At 41.5% G+C, this 19,161-nt stretch overlaps 1 protein-coding gene across 6 annotated transcripts in view; it reads left to right on the plus strand.

The window, feature by feature from the left end:
- MARCH8 (membrane associated ring-CH-type finger 8) overlaps positions 1 to 18,949 on the plus strand; it is a 102,723-nt gene extending 83,774 nt beyond the window's left edge. For 5 of the 6 annotated variants that reach the window (XM_026061365.1, XM_026061368.1, XM_026061367.1 and 2 more), the window contains 5 exons: positions 7,214 to 7,293; positions 7,598 to 8,443; positions 10,384 to 10,564; positions 14,527 to 14,674; positions 16,884 to 18,949. In XM_026061365.1, coding sequence (XP_025917150.1) covers positions 7,214 to 7,293; positions 7,598 to 8,443; positions 10,384 to 10,564; positions 14,527 to 14,674; positions 16,884 to 17,188 — 1,560 coding nt within the window. In that variant the 3' untranslated portion in view covers positions 17,189 to 18,949. The remainder of the gene's footprint in view (positions 1 to 7,213; positions 7,294 to 7,597; positions 8,444 to 10,383; positions 10,565 to 14,526; positions 14,675 to 16,883) is intronic. The other variant, XM_026061370.1, reaches the window with a different exon arrangement.
- The last annotated feature ends 212 nt before the right edge of the window (positions 18,950 to 19,161 follow it).

Consider the following 19,161-nt stretch of genomic DNA (forward strand, 5'->3'; position numbering starts at 1 on the left):
TCAGATACTTGTACACGTTGATAAGATCTCCTCTCAGCCTTCTCTTCTCCAAGCTAAACAGGCCAAGCTCTCTCAGCCTTTCCTCATAAGAGAGATGCTCCAGTCCCCTAATCATCTTTGTGGCCCTTCGCTGGACTTGCATTTCACACTTGTTCACCAGAAAAAGAAAAAAAAAGATAATCTGAGATGCTAATGTTATGGGGCTTTGGGGACAAACTTAGGAGGAACCTCTTTTTCTCTTGCAGTCAGATGGGTTTTATCAAGCAGTCAATTACAACTTTTTTTTTTTTTTAATCACCCTCCATCCTTAAAATGCATCTTATCTCAGGTAAAGATGCCTGGTTTAATATGCACTGGAAGTCAAAATGGCATGAGTCTAGTAGGAACATTACTGGAGTGGGCTAGAAGTTACTGATGTTTGGTCCTGCCACACTGGTATTTAAGAAATGCTTTCAAAAACAGCCTCTGAACCTGGGCTGTCTACCTTTCTCCATGTCCATTCTGTCTGTAGGTGGCCTGTTCTGGCTATCTCAAGTTTTGAGTATGTACACTCAGCATGACTGGTTATTTCTGTTGCTGCACTGCACTGTGGACTGAGTGTGCTGGTTCAGTTTGAGGCCTCCTTTGGCACACATGCAGCAAAATGACAATGTCTTTTCCAGAGATAAGTGCTGGAGACTTTATAGCTGCAGTGTACTTGAGCAAGAGCACCCAGCCAATGTAAACATGGCATATGCTTGCTGGAAACATGAAAATGCAAATGCATTGCATCCTCGTGAAGGTGTTGGTTTGGCTGACAGCTCTAGCTGGAGCCAAGCAGTTATTCGTTCTGCAGTGGCTCCAGAGAATAGCTGGATGCGTCTTTTGGGTTTAATCAAGGCCTCCGTGCCTGCCTTCAGCCCAGGCTCAGGACTTCTCAGCAGAGCAAACACAACTGAATTTTGCCACTGCCGAAGAGATGGGGTTGGGACTGCCCCTGTAAAGGGGAAGGGAAGTGAAAGGTGCAGAGGTGGCACTGAAACAGAGAGGACTGGGAGTGTGGGGAGGAGAGTCAGGCTTGTTGCTCCTGCTGTTTCCATTTTAATGCAGAAAAAGGACATAAACATAGCTGCCAGATCTGCACAGAGGTGAGAGCTAGTTGTTTCAAAGCAAAGACCATATCTCAACGCACAGATCATAGTTAGCTGCAGTTTTGCTTGGCAAATGTGGTGTACAAAGTAACATCCCCTTCTTGAATAATAATATTCAGATTCCTTGGGTCTCAGCAGAGCAGCCCCTGACATCCTTTCACTATCTGAAGGCAGGAGAGCTGTACTGAGGAGGTTTCCAAGGAGTGCCCTGCAGTGGCACTTAGTGCCTCTTTTCACCAGTCCCTCACCTTGTCTTCTTGCTTAGATGCACAGACTGTACCTAGATCCTGCCGAAGGAATGAGAAGGAGCAGGAACAGATATGGGTCAGTTGGTCTTGGTCTCTCTGGCATAAGTGACTCTCTAGGCATAAGCTAAGCAGGCAGTAGAGCCCAGGGCTTTTGCTGCCTCAGGTGATGTGCTGTGCAAGATAAGTGTCTGCCATGCCCATGTCTAGAGGCAGGCTTGCCTTTTTAATACATGTTTAAATAGGATCTGTGTGAGGAAGATAAAACAGCTCTTTGACAATGAGTTCTTTTAAAATACAGAGCATGATAACCATTTCTCTGATTCTCTGTCTTACCTGTGTGTTTCCACCACATTCATCATTGTGATGTGTTAATACCAAGAGAGACAAATCTGATTCAAACAAAACTCCCAGTGGCCCTTTGCAGATCAGAGCTGTGTTCTCAATGCTGAAAAAGCATCACACTGTGGAGGGATTTTTTGGGGTGAGGGATTAAAGGCAATGGGCCTAGATTGCTGCTGGTTCTTGGTACACAGACTGCTCTGGTGCAGTGGTGGGAGATGTCTCCTCTTAGCCAATGCCTACTATAATTCTCTATGTCTCTAATCCCCACAGAGGGCCTCGTGGTAGCTGGGATTAGCTCAGTGGAGAGGACCATCACTGTGCTCATGTTGCCCTTACAGGGAGAGGAGGCAGGCAGAAATTGTTGCAATGGTCTAGTGACATTTGGGACATCTTTTAGATCAGTCCAATTTTTGACATCAGGTGCAGCTACCTTTTTATTTTTGCTTTATTTATTATTGCTCTATTTTTTTAAAGCCAAGGAAAAGAGAGCAGTTTTGAAATAAATTCATCACAGTGTAAAATAAAGGCAAACCCATAATCAAAACACCAGGTTGAAATTAAGGTTGTGAAGTGTTTGGCTCCTTGCTCTATTGTTATCTCTGTGTTTGTCTGAAGCTCCCTGTGCTGCAAGTTCTAAGTAAAAAGCTTAGAACTGTGCTTCTTTTCTGTAACTCTTTATCTGCCTTATCATCAATTGTAAGCCCAAAGGAGAGAGATTCTCTGTTATTAAACATGTGTAATGCTTAGCATGCTAATTCCCTGGTCCATAGTTGAGACTTCTAGATGTTTTTGTAGCACAAATAATAGGGCAACAGTGTTTGTCCTAATCATATGGCACCTACAAATGACAAGCTTTGCAGGTTTGGGGAAAACCTATTTGCTTCCTTCCCATCAGACTTTTAATCAATGGAGAAATTCTTCTGGAGCTGAGCTGTTTTTAACTTCCTACCTTCAGTAAGTAATTTAGTAAAGTTGTTAGAAATGTGACAGGCCCTGCTCTTTAAAATGAGGTATAATTACTAGTAGTGAAGTGCAGCCCAAAGAGGGATGGCAGGAACTATATACAGAAGAGCCTTCTCAGATGAGCAGGTTATTCTGAAATAAACCCAAGCCTTGACATATTCGCCACTGCTCACTGCAAAGACGACTTTTCTGAGGCAGCCTTTTTTTTCTTTTGCTTTTTGATGGGCAGCATGTAGTTGCAAGCAGGGTTTGTTTTTTTTTTAATTAGAAAAGACTGACTTCTTTCACCAACAGATCACACTTTTCATGGAGTGGGGGGAGAATGAGAACAACCAGCCATGACAATTTTCTTCCTGATAGCGAACCTAGAGAGAGCTGTAGGCTTCCAAGGATTGCCACCTTCAGAAACACTGCGATTATCTAAATGCCAGTGTGGAGGACCACACTGTGGCCTCACTGAATTGCATTAGATTGGAATGTCGATATACACAATTAACTGACTACTGACCTTTTTTCTGAGCTATTTTAGGCAACCGGTGTGGTTGTACAGGGCAGCTTGCTAGCATGTAGTTCCCAAGGCTAGTTGCTGGAGATGATATTCACTCAGAGGAAGGACATGGAAGTTCACAGAGGTTCAGCATGTGATTCTGGGTTTAGAAGGGTAGAATTTGGGTTTGTTAAAGTTTAGGATACCTGTTACATAATGAGCATGGCAGAAACCTCATATAATGAGTGCTTTAAAACCTACTGCTGTCCTCATTGTAAGTAACCCGTTTAACTAACAGTGGTACTTGGGAGGCTGACTGCTAGGGTCTTTAAGGATGGTGTGTAGCAGCTACAGTTTAGCGAAGGCTTTGAGTGCTCATCTTCCTGGCCTCTTTAGAGCTGTGCCCTGCGTAAGAGAACGGGCTGTGCTCTGTGTTCGTTGGATCCACCTCTCTGCTACCTTCGTCCATCGTGCCACCTCTTCTTTGCCCTGTTCTAGCCCAGGCTGCCAATGTTTCCTCTCTGCTGTTGCACCTCTCTGCCCTATGGAGGCTGTCTTGAGTCAGCAAACGCAGCCGAGCTGTGTTGACTGGCCAGTGTCCTCTGCAAGCACCTCTGCCTGCTGTTTCTAGGAAAGGCAAACTTATCTTCTTGGGCTCTGGGCAGCAGCTTGCATTTTACCATGCTCTTCTCTTGTCAGTGAGTTGTGCCTCACTGATAGAGGGTTACAGCCTCTTTGCTGTAACCAACTGATATTCTACCATCAGCTGAAGCTAGACATTAAACAGGCCTGGGAAAAAAAAATGGTTACTTTTAGCTCATATCAGTATCCTAATCTGATTTGCGATGCAGCTGTGTAAACACTTTCCCGAGCGCAGAGCATGGGAGGGAAGAGAGAGGGGGAGGAATGAGACAGGAGGAAAGTTGGACTATGTCTTTCAGTGGTAGCCACAGCTTCCCTCAGCTCAAACTGAGGTGCAGCGAGCATGTAGCTTCCTCAAACTTCTGCTGTTCTGCTTTGTGGTGTATTTCCAGGTGTGGTCGCTTTAGGGTTATGTTCGTATTGTGGTTGCATTTGCATTATGTGTAAAATTTGGAGCAAAAGAAGACCTTCTGTATAGAAGCAGGAAGATATTGAAAGAGGAACAGGAAATGTGCTTTAGATATGGTTTTGCAAGCTGTCCTGAACAGTGCTGGCATCTAGAGGATGATATTTGACAGTGGTACCATTGGAATAATGGCTATACTTCTCAGTTCCATTTATGATCTGTTGAGCTTTACATGAATTCTGAGGGTGTTTATATTGTATATGTATTCTTTGTTGTATTGGGCTAGGTTTCTTTTCCAGTTTCTAATATTAAATGTTCTTCTTGTCTCTCACTGATAAATGAGAAGAATTAGTAACAGAGCAGTGGGCAAATTCACAGTGCATGGTTGCAGTTTGGTGTAAGAAGGAGAAGCAGAACAGTACACTTAAAATGCAAATGAAATTTCACATTCTCTTGCCTGTCCTAGTCTTCTGATTTCTCAAGCATCATGTCTTTGACGCTCCCTCTTGGTGCCAGGCAGTTGGATTAAGAAACCAGTGCCATGGGTTTGGAAGGGAAATTTTGGATCACTGAATCTAGTCATCTGCTATTAGATTGTCACATCATATGTACTGTTTTCTTTTTTCAGAGTGTTTCATTTCTAAAATGAAAAAGTAGAGCGTGTAGATTCTTTATAAGCAGGTTACCTTCTGTGCTGTGCTCATAACAGAAGACCTGAGACAGATTTATTAGTTGATTTGTGACTTCAGTTCCAACAGTATATGGCTCTGTTTCCATGGTAGAATGCAACACGCTGTTTTACTGGTTCAATATTTTGTTTTTAGAAGATTGCTAAATATGTCTTTTTAAATAATTCATTACTTAGATCTTATTAATCTTCATTTGCATAATTATAGCAGTTCCACATGTCAGCTCTTTCACTAACTTGTCTTTCTTTTAAAAAAAAAAAAAAAAAAACTCCACAAACTCTTTTTGAGAGATAGGATTTAAAGTCAGGGTTGTACCTACTTTCAGGAGAGACTGAGAATAAAATAGAAAATTTACAAATGATAGTTGAATTTACCTCACTGTATGATCAGTATCCCATATGACTAGTGTGTGCAGGTGGGTAAAATGCAAGAACCATAGTTTCCAGGATAAAGCCAATAACTGATCTTCAAGTGTTTCATTTGTTTTGTCACAGGTGTAACATTGTTCAGTTTGCTTTCTGGTCTAAAGTTATTCTCTTGTTTTTGTCTTATACATATATCTAGCTGGGCAGGATTGGAAACAAGTTTAAGATCTTGCTACAGATCTGGAGGTGTGTGTTTGGGTCTTGCCCTTGACTCTTGCAGACCCAGCTGTAAATGGATACCTGGTTATTCAGTCTTGGGGCACCCCAGTCATCCAGATGTGAGGCCAGGAGCATTGTTCTCTTCAGTGCTGTTGGCTACAGAAACAGAACCTTAACAGATGAGTCATGTAACACTGCAGACAGTTTTATTTATAAAGTAGCATTCATCTAGTATACCCACCTTCTCTCACAAAAAGTATATTGTGTGGCAAGGGACCTTGCTTTTGCTAGCAATTTGCTAAAGCCTGCAGCAGTCTTGTTAAAATATACCATAGAAGCTTTTAATGGATTAAATATGGAATCGATTAGACCCGAGTTAGGTGTTGTGTGTGCATGCACTGTGAACAGAGATCCTCAAAGCTGCAGTGGCTGAGCTAGCTCTGGAGCCTCCAGCTGAAGCACAGGGCTGGGCACAGTGTGCTTCTGTGGCAACACTGCTTTTGTGACCTGAGGTAGTCTCCCAGTCTGGCTTTGTGGACTTGCACGGGTCTGGGTCTGTGCTAGCTGCGCTGGTTTTACACAGCGTAGCAGGGTGTCGACAATTCCATTGCTGTGCTGACTGCACTGTTCACTTGTGGTTTTCAAGCTTTGCTTTGCAGATCAAAAGAGCTATAAACCTTTGCTTGAATTTTGAAATGGGAGCTGTGTTTTGCAGCAGTGGGTGAACTGCACAGCATATTCAACATCCATGGAGTATGGGAGAGCCAGGTGTAAAGATTCTCCATCTCTAAAGATGTCATCAAACCAGGTCTCCTCACCAAAACCTTTAGGAAGGGTTGAAGAGTTTCCATGAATGATCCACAGAATCTAGTGGTAGAAAAGACCTTTAATAATAAGCCATCTAGTTCCAAATGAAGCAAAGTTTTTTTTACCATACTGATTTTAGAGGTTTGTCCACTCAGTGTTAAATATGCCAAAAGCTTAGGTTTTTTTTTTTTTTTTTTTTTTGAGTTAGTTCAGCTGGATTTTGAATTCTTCAGCTGTTTTACTTCTCACTGTGGTCTTGTCAGGTCTTGTAAACGTGTTTGCTGCCACACCTTTTCTGCAAGTAGATGGAAGACCCTGTCAGAATAAGAGCAGGATGAAAGGCCTCAAAGTACAAAGAGTACTTCAGGGAATGGTCTGATTTGGCAGATGGTGCTTGTGTGCATATGCTAGTACTGAAAACAAGTCCCTAAACAGTGTCTGAGTTATTGAATTACTGAAGGTTCTGTGTCATGAAAAAACAAGCCTCTAATCTCTTGTCATCATTGTAAGTGGAGGGATTAGCTATTATGCGGTAGCTAAATTCCGACTAGTCTATTCACACACCTCCATCTAATTATTCTAATTACTGTACCATTGCTCATTTCCTGAGCTATTGTTCTGTGCAATATTTGACAGCTGGCAGGTTCCGCTCCAGAGACGGCTGCATTTGACCTTGGGGAAAAATGTTTGTATTCTGATTACTACTTTTCCAAGGATGAGGTAGTGTGACCTCCCTTTCTAGCACATGGCAATAGAGCCTCCCTTTCTTGCAACTAGACCTTGAGCATCAGATGTAGTGTGATAGCTGACTCCATATGCTGTGTTTAACCCTGAAGTTGACTGCAATGCACACCAAACTCTTTCCACCTGTGACTTGCTTTTTTGTTTTTTTGGTTTGTTTTTATTTCACTGCAGGCTGGAAGTCCAACCTCTATCTCTGCTCCTCATAGTTTCTCTCGGACTTCTGTTACACCATCCAATCAGGACATCTGCAGGTAAAGTGTGTTGTTTCCATGGCTATGATGAGGCTCGTGCAAGGTTCAAGTTAAGAAAAATCAAAACTGAAAAAGCATGGGTACTAGGAAGTAAGCAATGTGGGGTTCTGATTAGAAATGTCCCATTTGTTTGACTTGACTGCTGTCTAACACTGCTTCATTGAACCCCACTCACTGTTTGGCCCGCTATGTTTGCCATTCCCACACTAGCCATAACTCTCATTTCTTCACTTTTAATTATATGTGTTCTCTTAGGTAATTGTTTTTTACTTTCTGTGCTTTTATTCCACTGTTCTGCATGCAGTTCCAGTGCAGTGTTTTCTGAATGTTGTCATCACAGTCCAGTGCAGTCTGCTGTTGTCTTGAAAAATCCTCACTGCCAGAGCTCTCTGACACAAGGGGTCACTGTGACAGTAATCTGTCAGGATACGTTACATGCAGCAAAGAGAAACTCCCGTGGGCAGGATTGGGTCCAGGCACTCAGGTCTACTGAGAATGTAAAGCCCACCCGCACTCTGAAATTCTCCAAGTCCCTCAATGATGTGGACCAGAAGGCACAGAGCACCAGTGAGTGCTTTGACTATGTGGAGCGAACATGCTCAGAAGGCAAATTGACCCCAACTCAAGAGCAGTGTTTAAGGATTAACAAATTTCATCTTAAAGAAAGGAAATCGCTGAATCTCAGACCTCTTTCTTTTAGCAATTCTAAACATTCCTACATCCCTTCCCTTTCCAACTACTCAAATGCATCGGGAGGAGCAGAGAATCACAGCACTGTACATATCCCCTTGCTGGAGGACAAGGTGGACCATGACACTTCAAGAAGCAAAAAACTGCTGCGCTACCTTTTTTCCTTCTCCCACACTTCCAGCGCCAGCAGCCTGCATAAGTTCCTCGAACTGGAGAGCTATTCCAGTCACTTCCAAGCTGAGAAATCCTCCAGCGTGCTGGTGGAAAGCACAGACTTCTGCTCGGATGATATGGGAGATGATGACGTCTTTGAGGAAAGCACCTCAGTGAAACTGAAAACGAAAGAGCAGCGGGCGCCACTCTGTTCAGTTGAGAAGGACAGTGACCTTGACTGTCCTTCCCCCCTCTCAGAAAAATTCCCCCCTCTCTCCCCTGTGTCTACATCGGGGGATACCTGCAGGTTGGTTTATTGGAGAACCGCCTACCTTTGAGCTCTCCCATGTGTGGTGGTGACCATTCTGCTTTCTCTGCAGTCATGCTTTTTCTCTCTTTTCTTTTACCCTTTCATCTTGCTTTAATATGTGCAGTTTGAAGTGTGCAGCCTTCCCTCCCCTCTTTCTTACGCCCCTCTGATGCACTTAAGTCCAATAGGCAAAAGAATTTTCTTTGGAGTCAAATTCTGTTGCAATTTGTTTCAGGTTTGGGATTCTGAGGTGGTATTTTTCTCTTATCAGTGCCCAAACTGGGAATATGATGAGAGAATCAGCTACACATATTAAAGGCCAAGATGAACTTTTCTTAGCTTTTAATGAGCAATGTGCTTTCTTGACAGTCATTGAGGGTGGTTACTGGCTTGGGTTGAGGGGTGGGGAGTGAGGAGGAAAAGAGACTGAGTGCTGCTTCTGAGATCTTGTCAGTATAGTTTTGATTTTTAACCCTTTTCTCCCGGTTTGCATTTGTTTTGTTCACAAAGGGCTTTCTGGATGCATTAATTGAAAGGGGGATTTGAGTGTTGAGTGTTAGTGATTGGCCTGTGAGATGTCCGTAGCATGAGGTCCAAAAAGGATGTGTGTCCTCCTTCCAGCCGCAGAAGATTAATTATGTCCAGAGATGGTAGGAACAGGCAGCTCTGGACTGTCCTCAGGGTGAGTTTTTGGCAAATCTGCCCCATCCCAGCTCCAAAACGTGGCTGAGGAGCCAGAGACACCAAGTACAGGAGGAGTTATCACACCCCTCTACCTAGCATTTTTCTATCCTAATCTTTTTCCTCCCTGCCACTACTTTCTGAAGCTGGCTTTGTTACTACCTGCCAATATTATTTGATTTCCCCGTTCCCAGCAGAATCTTATTTCTGACTGGCTTGTCGACAAGATGCTCTTGTAATCCACCCACTCCTTCATTTCCACTTACCAGCTATCAGCAAGGTCACAAGAGGCAAGATGCTACACATCAATAAGGGATTTCAGTAATAGACAGAGATGGCAGCATGCCAGGATATACTTCACACATGCTTAGTAATTTATATTCATTCCCCCAGCTCCTTACTACCCCCCTTTCAATTCATGATCTCTAGGGTTATCTCTTACACATGGTTAGAAGGACTTAGGGATGTTTGATGCAGACCAAGTGTGTATGAATTGAAAATGGAAATAGCACCACCCGGTAGTAACACTGTATCAGGTGTCCTCACTGTCTACCCAGTTAGGCAGTAAGGGAAATGGGGAATTTTGCAGACCTGACGCTTCCTTGGCAGCTCTTGAAAAGTGAGAATTGGAGAGCAAAACAGTTAGTCCATYCAGAATAGGTGTATTTTGGAGAGATTCAGTGCTCTAGCTTGCAGTGTGGGTCTGTCTCTTAGCAATTGGCACTAGAAAAAGTCACTTTGCCTGTGCAAAATCCAGGCTCTCTAAATTAACTCTTCCTGATTCTAGGGTGGGCTGTTTCACAGTAGGTTTGGGAATTTTGTTTTTGTCTTCTGTTTTAAATTGTGATCAAGTAGCTGTACATCTCTGTGCATGTTTTATCTGGGGAAGTGCTGTTTGATCTGTTCAAATACTATTCTCGGTGAAGTACTATTGTTCTAGTAGCTGAAGAGTTGTCATTTCTTACCCTGTATTTTCTTTTGGATACTGAGTTTCTGTCAGGCTCTGTGTGTCTGCCTCATCTATTAGAGAGAAGCTGTCTAGTTAGCAGTGTCTGTGCTCAATTATTTGGGGTGTGTGTATGTGCATGCATGGCAAGGGGGTTCTTAGTTTTAGCTCCTTTTATGGAATACATTCCTTTGTGTATGTCTAAGGATCCTCAGTGGACAACCTTATGTGTGATCATAGATATTACATGCCTTTTCCGCATCCTTTTTGCTTCCTCTGCTCCTAATGAGCAGCTTTGTTTCTGATTCAGGATATGTCACTGTGAAGGAGATGATGAGAGCCCTTTGATTACCCCCTGTCACTGCACGGGAAGTCTTCATTTTGTGCACCAAGCCTGCCTGCAGCAGTGGATCAAGAGCTCGGATACGCGATGCTGTGAACTTTGCAAGTATGAGTTCATCATGGAGACAAAACTGAAGCCTTTGCGAAAGGTAGGCACGCAGAGAGCTTCCCAAAGGAAAACACAGCTCTTCCAAACACAGCTCTCCTCTGAAATAGGCTGTCCTTATCCGCGGTCCCATGGAACCCGCGTATTTATCATGTTTCTGTGGCTCTTTAGTAGTCTGGTCAGTTTTGTGTATGTGTAAAAGGAAACTGTTTAACCTTCTGCCTCACAAATTCAACATCAATTGAATCCAGCTCTGGGAGTTAAATGGGAGTTAAATAAGAGTTTTCCTGCTCTCAGCCTTTGTAATGATAATTCTGCTTTCAGAATTCAAGGTGGAAATCCTGTTGTACTGCCCAAGTCAGAAATGAATCCCAGTCCTTTTTCTCTGATTGCATTAACCTGCCAACTAACAGCAGAAAAAATAGTCAAGATTTATTGTAGTCCAGAAGCTCTTTGTGTAAATATATGTGTAAATACACACACACATGCACACAGCAACTTGATTGTTTCTTCAGTTACCTTTCAGAGCAGATGCACTTGCTTTGCGATTCCCCCCCCTTTTTTTGGGGAGGGGGGGGCCATGGATTTTTGCAGTATTGTTATCTCCTTGAGCTTGCTGTGCTGAGATCCACATGACTATTAAATTCTCTTGAAAATATGAGGATTTCAGATTTAACTTCCTTTAAATCTCACTTTAGGAATATGATTTGGTTAAAATCTGTAGCCTTTTTTTCAGAAGCAAATCTGTTTTAGCCAAAATATTCAGTGCAAGAAGGTTCCCTTGTAAATATATTTTCATTTTTATCTTTTCATAAGTTGTATATGACTAGTTTTAGTACTTTAGATTGCTAGAAACAGTATTTTTGTTTTATGAAAAATAACACATTTCATAAATATGGTGACTTAAAATATATGTACTTAAATACTACTTTTATTGTAAGGCCAGTTTTCGTTTGCATCCTTTTTGTTCTCCCACATCCCCCGACTTTCAAATTCAGTTGGTACTTGCCATCGGGATTTTGACATGGAAACTATTGGTATTCGTAGTGTCGACAAATCTTGCCGTATCTAACAAAATAAAAGAGGTTAATAACCATAACCTCAGTCTGGAAATAGAACAAATAGGAAAGATTAAATTCAAGTATGATGATCCTAAATCAGGTAGCGTGGGAAGTCCAGACTGCAGCCCTCCAAAAGCTGCTATGGGAGCTTGTCCGATTCTTAAAAGTGACTCCTCATAGAAAATAGAGCAGATTTCAAACCCCTCTATTTTTTTTTTGAGATGTGCAGCCTGCAAAATATACAGCATAACTTGTTATATTGATAGGAAGACTTCTGTTCATGACTGCAGTGAATCATTGCCTTCTGAGAACTGTAGCTTTTTCCTTGATACCTGCTTTGCACAAAGCATAGTAGCTCTGAGCTACAACATTGGCTGTCATAGGCTCTGTCCACAGAGACGACACTTTGCACAACCCAGCCATAAGGCATTAAAGTATAGAAAGTGCTCACTCTGCCTGGAGCGAGTGGGTGGCATTTTCTGAATATTTGCTCCCTGTGAGAAAAAGCTAGTGGGCACTTTCAGAACTGAGTCACTCAACATAATTAGTTATTTCTGAACAGGTCATCTGTGGGAAAGAGACCAGATGCCAGAAGATAGGGACAGAGCCGTAAACAGAAGGAGAAGAAATTTAACTCTCAGTACATCTAAGGAGTCTTCCAGAGGTTCAACTGAAGCCAGAAGAAAAGGTGGCGATGTATCTTTAACTCATCCTTTATGGTATCTTGTCAGGAGAAAATAGTCTGGAGTTGGTGATTATGAACAGGATGGGACAAATAATAGGGCTTGTGCTTCTCTAGAGTGGAAATGGAGTTAAACCTCCCCAGAATCTTAAGGCTGTATTGCAGCATAGTGTATTTATTGGTCTGCAAAGCATTCAAACACTCAGATACTAAGGGAATAGACTGAGGAACAAACGGTGTCACGATTTAAATAAAGATGATGGGAGACAATAGAGGGATGCTTCATTTCTAAATTTCAACAACAAAAGAAAACACTAAACCTGAATTTCTGCTGAATTTTATGTTTTAGCAACACTTAGAAAACAAAAAACAAACAGAAATGCTGACTATTTTGATTGGGAAATGCTGGTTGCTGTGTCATCAGAATTGTACAGCAGGGACCTAAAGATTCCAGTTTCCTCTTTGGGCTACTGTGTAGGTTGCAGAATATCTTCTCTTTAGCTGTGTGCATCGCTTGAAGAGATGAGACATGGTTTGGTGGCTGTGATGCCAGCAGTTCATGGGAGATATAGTTTAACAAAGGAGCTGAAGCTGTGGAGCAGAAAAAAGACATACAAATTAGTCTAAGTACAAGTCCTCTTGGTGCTGTAAGAGCGTTCACAAATAGAACTCACGCACTTAGATTTTGACTAAATAAATGAATAAATTTATACTTTCTATAGAAGGTAAACACCTTTGTTTAGATGTAAAATCACTTCTCTGTTTAGAACACAACATCCAAAGGAAATGTTTTGATCAGTCCTTTTCGAAGAAGATTGAAAGAATATAGGTTTCTAGCACAACATGAGTCTAGCATATCATTGCTGGAAGTCCTCAGTTCTTGTGCCATGATGAAATTTGGTTGCCTTCAGGTCTAGAGGTCTGGCTTAGACTGGCCAAAGAGATCCCCTGTTGGCAAGACAATGAGGCTCACAATGTCTCCGTTCTGTGGTTCAGCTAGCTGCCTTGTAGTTGTAGCAGTGAAATAATTCAACATGATGGGTGATCTCAGTCATACCACTAAGGTCATCCTCACTCTTTTTCACATTCTGATTCCTTTTTGAAGACTACTACTTTTCTTCAAATTGTTCCAGGAGGCATCAAATGCACCTCTCTAGACACACACAGATGTGGATAAGAAGCTTATGTGCCCCACTGTGTACTTTGTGAAAGTGTGAGAAAGGCCCATCTTGACTCTACATTCCAGCCAGACATGCTGAGTGATGTGTAACCCACCCCAAAAAGCTTTCATTATGTACATAGAGAAATCACCTAAAAAAGCTTCCAGAGGTTCTGGTCAAAAATAAAGGCTGTTTTTCTGCAATTGCTTGGAAAGTATAAGTTTCTATAATGATTGTCTGGTTTCCTTGTATCCTTCCTAAAAGACAGTGACCTACTTTTGTGGTTTCTGTTGGAGCTGTATAAACATTATTGATAGATGTAAATCTGGGGGTTTAACTTGCTGCATCCTCTCACTTACAAAAGCTGTCATCTCAGTTCTGCTGCCTATTCTTAGGGCACATGTGGTTCCGTGTTTTAGTACCCTTGAAACACAGAAAATAAAACATGGGTGTCACTGCTGTAAATATTGTTAAATATATGTGAAGATTGAATGCGAAACCTCCAGAGGTAAGAATGTGCATTGCTGAGAGCTAAACAGGCTTGACTGTGCACCGAGGGCCTCTAACAGAGCTAAGTGTGAGATGTCTTACACACACTGGCCAATTGGATCACATATGACTTTTATTGCAGTCTGTTTTACTGAATGCCTGCTTGAGCAAGGCTACGCTTTTACCATTCAAAATGCTCAAATGTGACTGTGGGTACCCACTGTTCAGTGACAGATGCACTAAGGAGCAGCCTTGTTTGGGCTGTACAAGGCTTAGTGTTGCAATTTCCTAGGCTGGAGTGAGTCTGCAAGAGCACGTGGGGTGTGATGACACTGCACTGAGGCTGCAGGTGAGAGGTGAGCCCTAAAGTGCCCCTCCTGCTCCAGGAGAGCTCCTGTCACAGCAGGGTGAGCTGCCAGCCGTCGGACACCTGCTGCGGTCAGAGCGATTATATTGTGTGGCTTTTAAAATCTGTGTTAAGAGGAAACCAGTCGCCTGCCTGTTTTGTGTTCTTACCAGTGTTCTCTTTTGGTATATATTTGCAATAGTAACCAGAATAAAGTAACCAGAATAAACATCTAATTTCTTACTCTTCTTCTGGATTTCTTGCCAGTGGGAGAAGCTGCAGATGACAGCCAGTGAGAGGAGGAAGATCATGTGCTCTGTGACATTCCATATCATTGCCATCACCTGCGTTGTGTGGTCTCTGTATGTCCTGATAGACAGGACTGCTGAGGAGATAAAACAGGGACAGACTACTGGTATGTCACTTGATTATCTTCCTACTCTTTCTCTTGGAGTAATTATTTATCCTAAATGCAGAGAGGACGCTGATCAGGGGAGGGTATAGGTAATGTTTTTGATTAGCCTGAGGTTGGGTTGATTTAAAAGCGCAATTCTAAAATGATTTTGTTAGATCAGTGCAAATTTGTTTGGGGGTACTCTTAAATCTATTTCATGTCAATTTAGTTTGCACCTGAAGTGCACAGATATGAGAGCTAATCCACTGTAGCCAGACACAAAATTGCTCTGGCTTAGCTAATTTAGTTTAAAATTGGAACAGTTCCTGAGTGGATAAGGATGTGAGCATTTGTTTGCTGCTTTGACTGCCCTTAGGTGGGCAAAAACAGAACAATTTAAGAAGAAGAAATAAAAGAGGCACTTGAATCCAAATCTTTGAGGTAAATCAACAAGATTATTCTTTCTATTCAGTCGTGTTTGAGATGGGTTAGCACAAATTTCCTGTAAGACACGTTAGATGGGAGAAATTTTAATGAGTGTTGATGCATGAAGCAGAAGAAATTCAGGTTGATGCTTAAGGCTCCAATTCATGCACTGAGGTGACCTACAGTGGAATTCATGCAGTGGCTGCCACCCCACTGCTGGGATGTGTTAACTTCTTGGACAGCAGCTCATTTTCTTTAATATGCCAGCTGTAACCTTACCAAATTGATGTCTGCTTATCTTGGTGTGCTGCACTGCAAATGTGCAGCTGTTGCAGAACTCTCACAGACAGCTGAGCTGTCCCTGACCATGGGGATGGGGAGGGACAGGGTATAATAACCAAGGCTGGGAGCCATTAAAACTGTTTCGAGGCAAGCTGTGGAAATTGTTGGCCTTTCAATGTGAGGTTGCCATATGATAATGAAAAGCATATGCTTACAAAGATTGATAGGCTCCAGGTTATTTTAGTCAATAAATATTTTAGACAAACATGAACAGTGATAATGTGAATATTTGGTACTTGTTACCATGCTTTCTTTGCTCCCTTCATTTGGATTCTAAATGGAGAGTACACCAACGAGCTGGGAGTATAGGGAGTGTGCACGTATACGCTTGTGTCCGCACAGGGGCGAGCATATGCTATTGCTGCTTACAGATGGGATCWGGTATGCTCACCTGTGAGTCAGCGGTTCTGTAATATTAATCACTGGCAGGATTTCATCAGTTGTCATGTCACAGTTCCCTTCGTATTTTGGAAGTATTTTCATTCCTCCCATGCTACCATGCGTTTTCAAAAGACCAAGTGGCATGTATCTCCGTAAAAACTTTGAGCACTTGGGAGGCCATAATTTTGTTACACTGCTGGTGATTCTCTGAGACACCTGAAAGTGAGTGGTTCAGCATGGTTTTGTATCCATCCAGTGATGTTCCTGGCCTTTCAAGAGGAGAGAGACTGGGTGGATACAGGACCTACATAAACAGAAAGGGTATAAAATGAATAATCTCTGATTTAATTGTAGCTGATAGAGATGTAACAAGAGCCAATAGCTAAAAGTTCAAGCCAGATAAATTCAGACAAAAATATTGGTGCTTATTTTTAATACGGAGAGTAAGCTTGTCAGAATGCTTTAAAGTCTCCAAAACTTGCAGTTTTCACATCAAAAGAGATGTTCTAGTTCAACTACAAGTTATTGGGTCTGATGCAGATAAAATTCTCTGACATAAAGAACATGTTAAGCTCAATGATAACAATGGTTCCCTTTGACTTTAAAGTCTATGACTCCGTGTATTATGTGATCACTGAGTGGAACAGACTTCTTGGGTCACTGAGTTGAGTCTCCTGCTATCAAGAGGAAACTGTACCATAAAATTCCTTTCATAATCTGATCAAATTTTCTTTTAAAAACAGGTGTAAAGGAACCTAAACTTATTACTGGCTGTTGTCTTGACTCTGCTTGGAGTTGTGCTGCACAAGGGCTTAGACATGGAGGAACAATTGTTTTGTTTCTCCTCTGGTGGATGAGAATAGATGTAGTATATGAACAGTATATGAACTGGCATAGAAACCTGCATGCATTTGACTGAAAGGGACAAAAAAGCAAAACAAGAAAAATGGCAAAATAAGAACAGTTTGCATGGCCTGAACTCTGACCATTTCCTTAAAGGATGTTTTTGAGAGCTCCAGTGCAGTCTAGCCAATATTGACCTGGTCTTTTCTCTTTTTTTTCTTTTTCTTTTTTCTTCTAGGGATTCTAGAGTGGCCATTTTGGACTAAGTTGGTGGTTGTGGCTATTGGTTTCACTGGAGGACTTCTGTTCATGTATGTACAATGCAAAGTGTACGTACAGCTATGGAAGAGACTAAAAGCTTATAACCGAGTAATATATGTACAAAACTGTCCGGAAACTAGCAAAAAGAATATTTTTGAAAAACCTGCACTAATGGAGCCAAACTTCGAAAGTAAAGAAATGCTTGGGGTTCACCATTCAGATACAAACTCTTCACATTACACAGAGCCAGAAGACTGTGCTGCAGAAATCCTTCACGTCTGATTGCTGGGTGGGAGGGGTGTTTCTGTATGTCCTTGAGGATTTAAAATATCTTTGTTTACTGAGAACTTCTCTACCTTTTTTAAATCAGCTAACAGCTGAGGGCTGTCGGATGAATTTTTTACATTTGTGTTTTGTTGGAATTTTTTTAAATTCCCTTGGCATATCTGTCAGTATGTTATCATGGTTGCATACCTCTCAACATTTTGTCTCTTGGACTAGCTGATCAAAGAGCCACAGGATACTGGGTAGAATGAGCCTTGGTTTTGGTATCAAGCAAGCCACTAGTGAACTGTCATCAACTCTATGGAGTCTGTTACTTTAGAAGATGACTCAAAATGAATCTGGAATATGTGTTGGGTTTTGTTTTTTGCTTTTTTTTTTTTCTTTAGCACAATGAAGGAGGTTGCCCCAGACCCTGAGGGAAATGAGAGACTAGAATCTAACCTACCGCTAACACTGCCACTAACATTTTGTCTTAGGTAGCAGATGTAAAATTATACTTTACATATTGTGGTGAGACTTACAAAGCATATAGCACTTTTAAAAATCTTTAATTTGTAATATGTATGTCCATTGAAAATGAAACTTGAAAGAATGTGTCATTTCAAAACATTTCTTCATTCTTTACCCCATCCATTCTACTGGAACATAAACCTCTTGCCTTATTAAAAAAAAAAAAACCTTTTTTTAATTCCAACATGTGATTTCCATCACATGCCCATGTTATCTTACTAAGCATAACACTAAAAACTCTGCCTCTTTGGGTTTCTTTTGAGGGGCAATTTTTTCAAAGGATATTGCACTTGTGACTTGTATATGGAGAGTAGTGGATGTGTACAGTGTTTGTTTTCAATGCATAATGGTTTCAGTGCTCTGTTTTGGGGACTGGTTTTGCTTTTTTTTAAAAAGCTCTATTATACCATCAACAGACTTGAACAAGCATACCTGATGTAACTTTCATTCCAAACCATTGACAAAGGGTTTGATGCTACATTGGTAAAAATGTGAGCTGTTATGGAAAAGAAGTTTATTAGTCAATACACATGAAATTGGTTTCCCTTCTTTAATGCTGTGTCATGTGTGAATTACCCAGGAATTTGTCATTGTGAGATAAGGTGTTGAGAACAAAGTCTAAAAAGTAAATATTGCATTAACTAGATGAGTTTAAAATGACCTGCCTGTTTTCAGTCCTCATGGTGATGCATTACATGGTCAGAGAATAATGTGGTCTGTTGTTTTGAATTTGGGGCTGGCTTTTTAAACTCTCTGCCCTAATGAGAAAAGAGAGAGTTAAAATCAGTTTGAAGAGGTTTAGACAGAGATGCCTGAAGACTGGGGTGTCTGTTGTTACTCACTTAACCAGTCTGCTTTGCTGAACCACTGTCTAGGTTCAAGCCCTTGTTTAACAGCATCTGCTGTCAGTGTGACTGGAACGGAAACAAAGCCCCAGTAAAAGTCAACACACAGAGCCTCTGCCTATGAAAACTATGCCTGTGAAAACTTTCCCCACTTGAGCCCTGTCTAACAGAAAGCAAAGTCAATGATAATCTATTTGGTCTTAATAGGAGTTGCCTCGACATCTCAGTTAGTTAAAAGCTTTTGTTACTTTTTGAGATATTGAGCTAAATCCCAAGGTCCACTTCAGGTTTTACTTAGTCCTTTTTCAAATACAGCTTTCATTGGGAAGACATTTGTATAATAAAAACTGTTGCTTTAACTTATCCCCAAGAAAAAGAACAGCAAGAGATCAGTGAATTTTCCTTAAAATATGATATTAATTTATTTCTAGGTTAATCTTTGTTTTAAAAATTGGCGGATTTCTTAAATGGCAGAGAGGGGACTATGCTAAGAGCAAGTGGTTTCTAAGAGCTGTTAGAGGAAAAGTGTGTGTGTGTGTGTGAGAGAGAGAGAGAGAGAGAGAGACAGAGACATCTCATGCTTGAAGCTTACTGGCTGTGATCTTCATGAACAAC

This window comes from Apteryx rowi, unplaced genomic scaffold, assembly GCF_003343035.1.
Source record: "Apteryx rowi isolate R43461 unplaced genomic scaffold, aptRow1 scaffold_18, whole genome shotgun sequence".
NCBI classification, from domain to species: domain Eukaryota; kingdom Metazoa; phylum Chordata; class Aves; order Apterygiformes; family Apterygidae; genus Apteryx; species Apteryx rowi.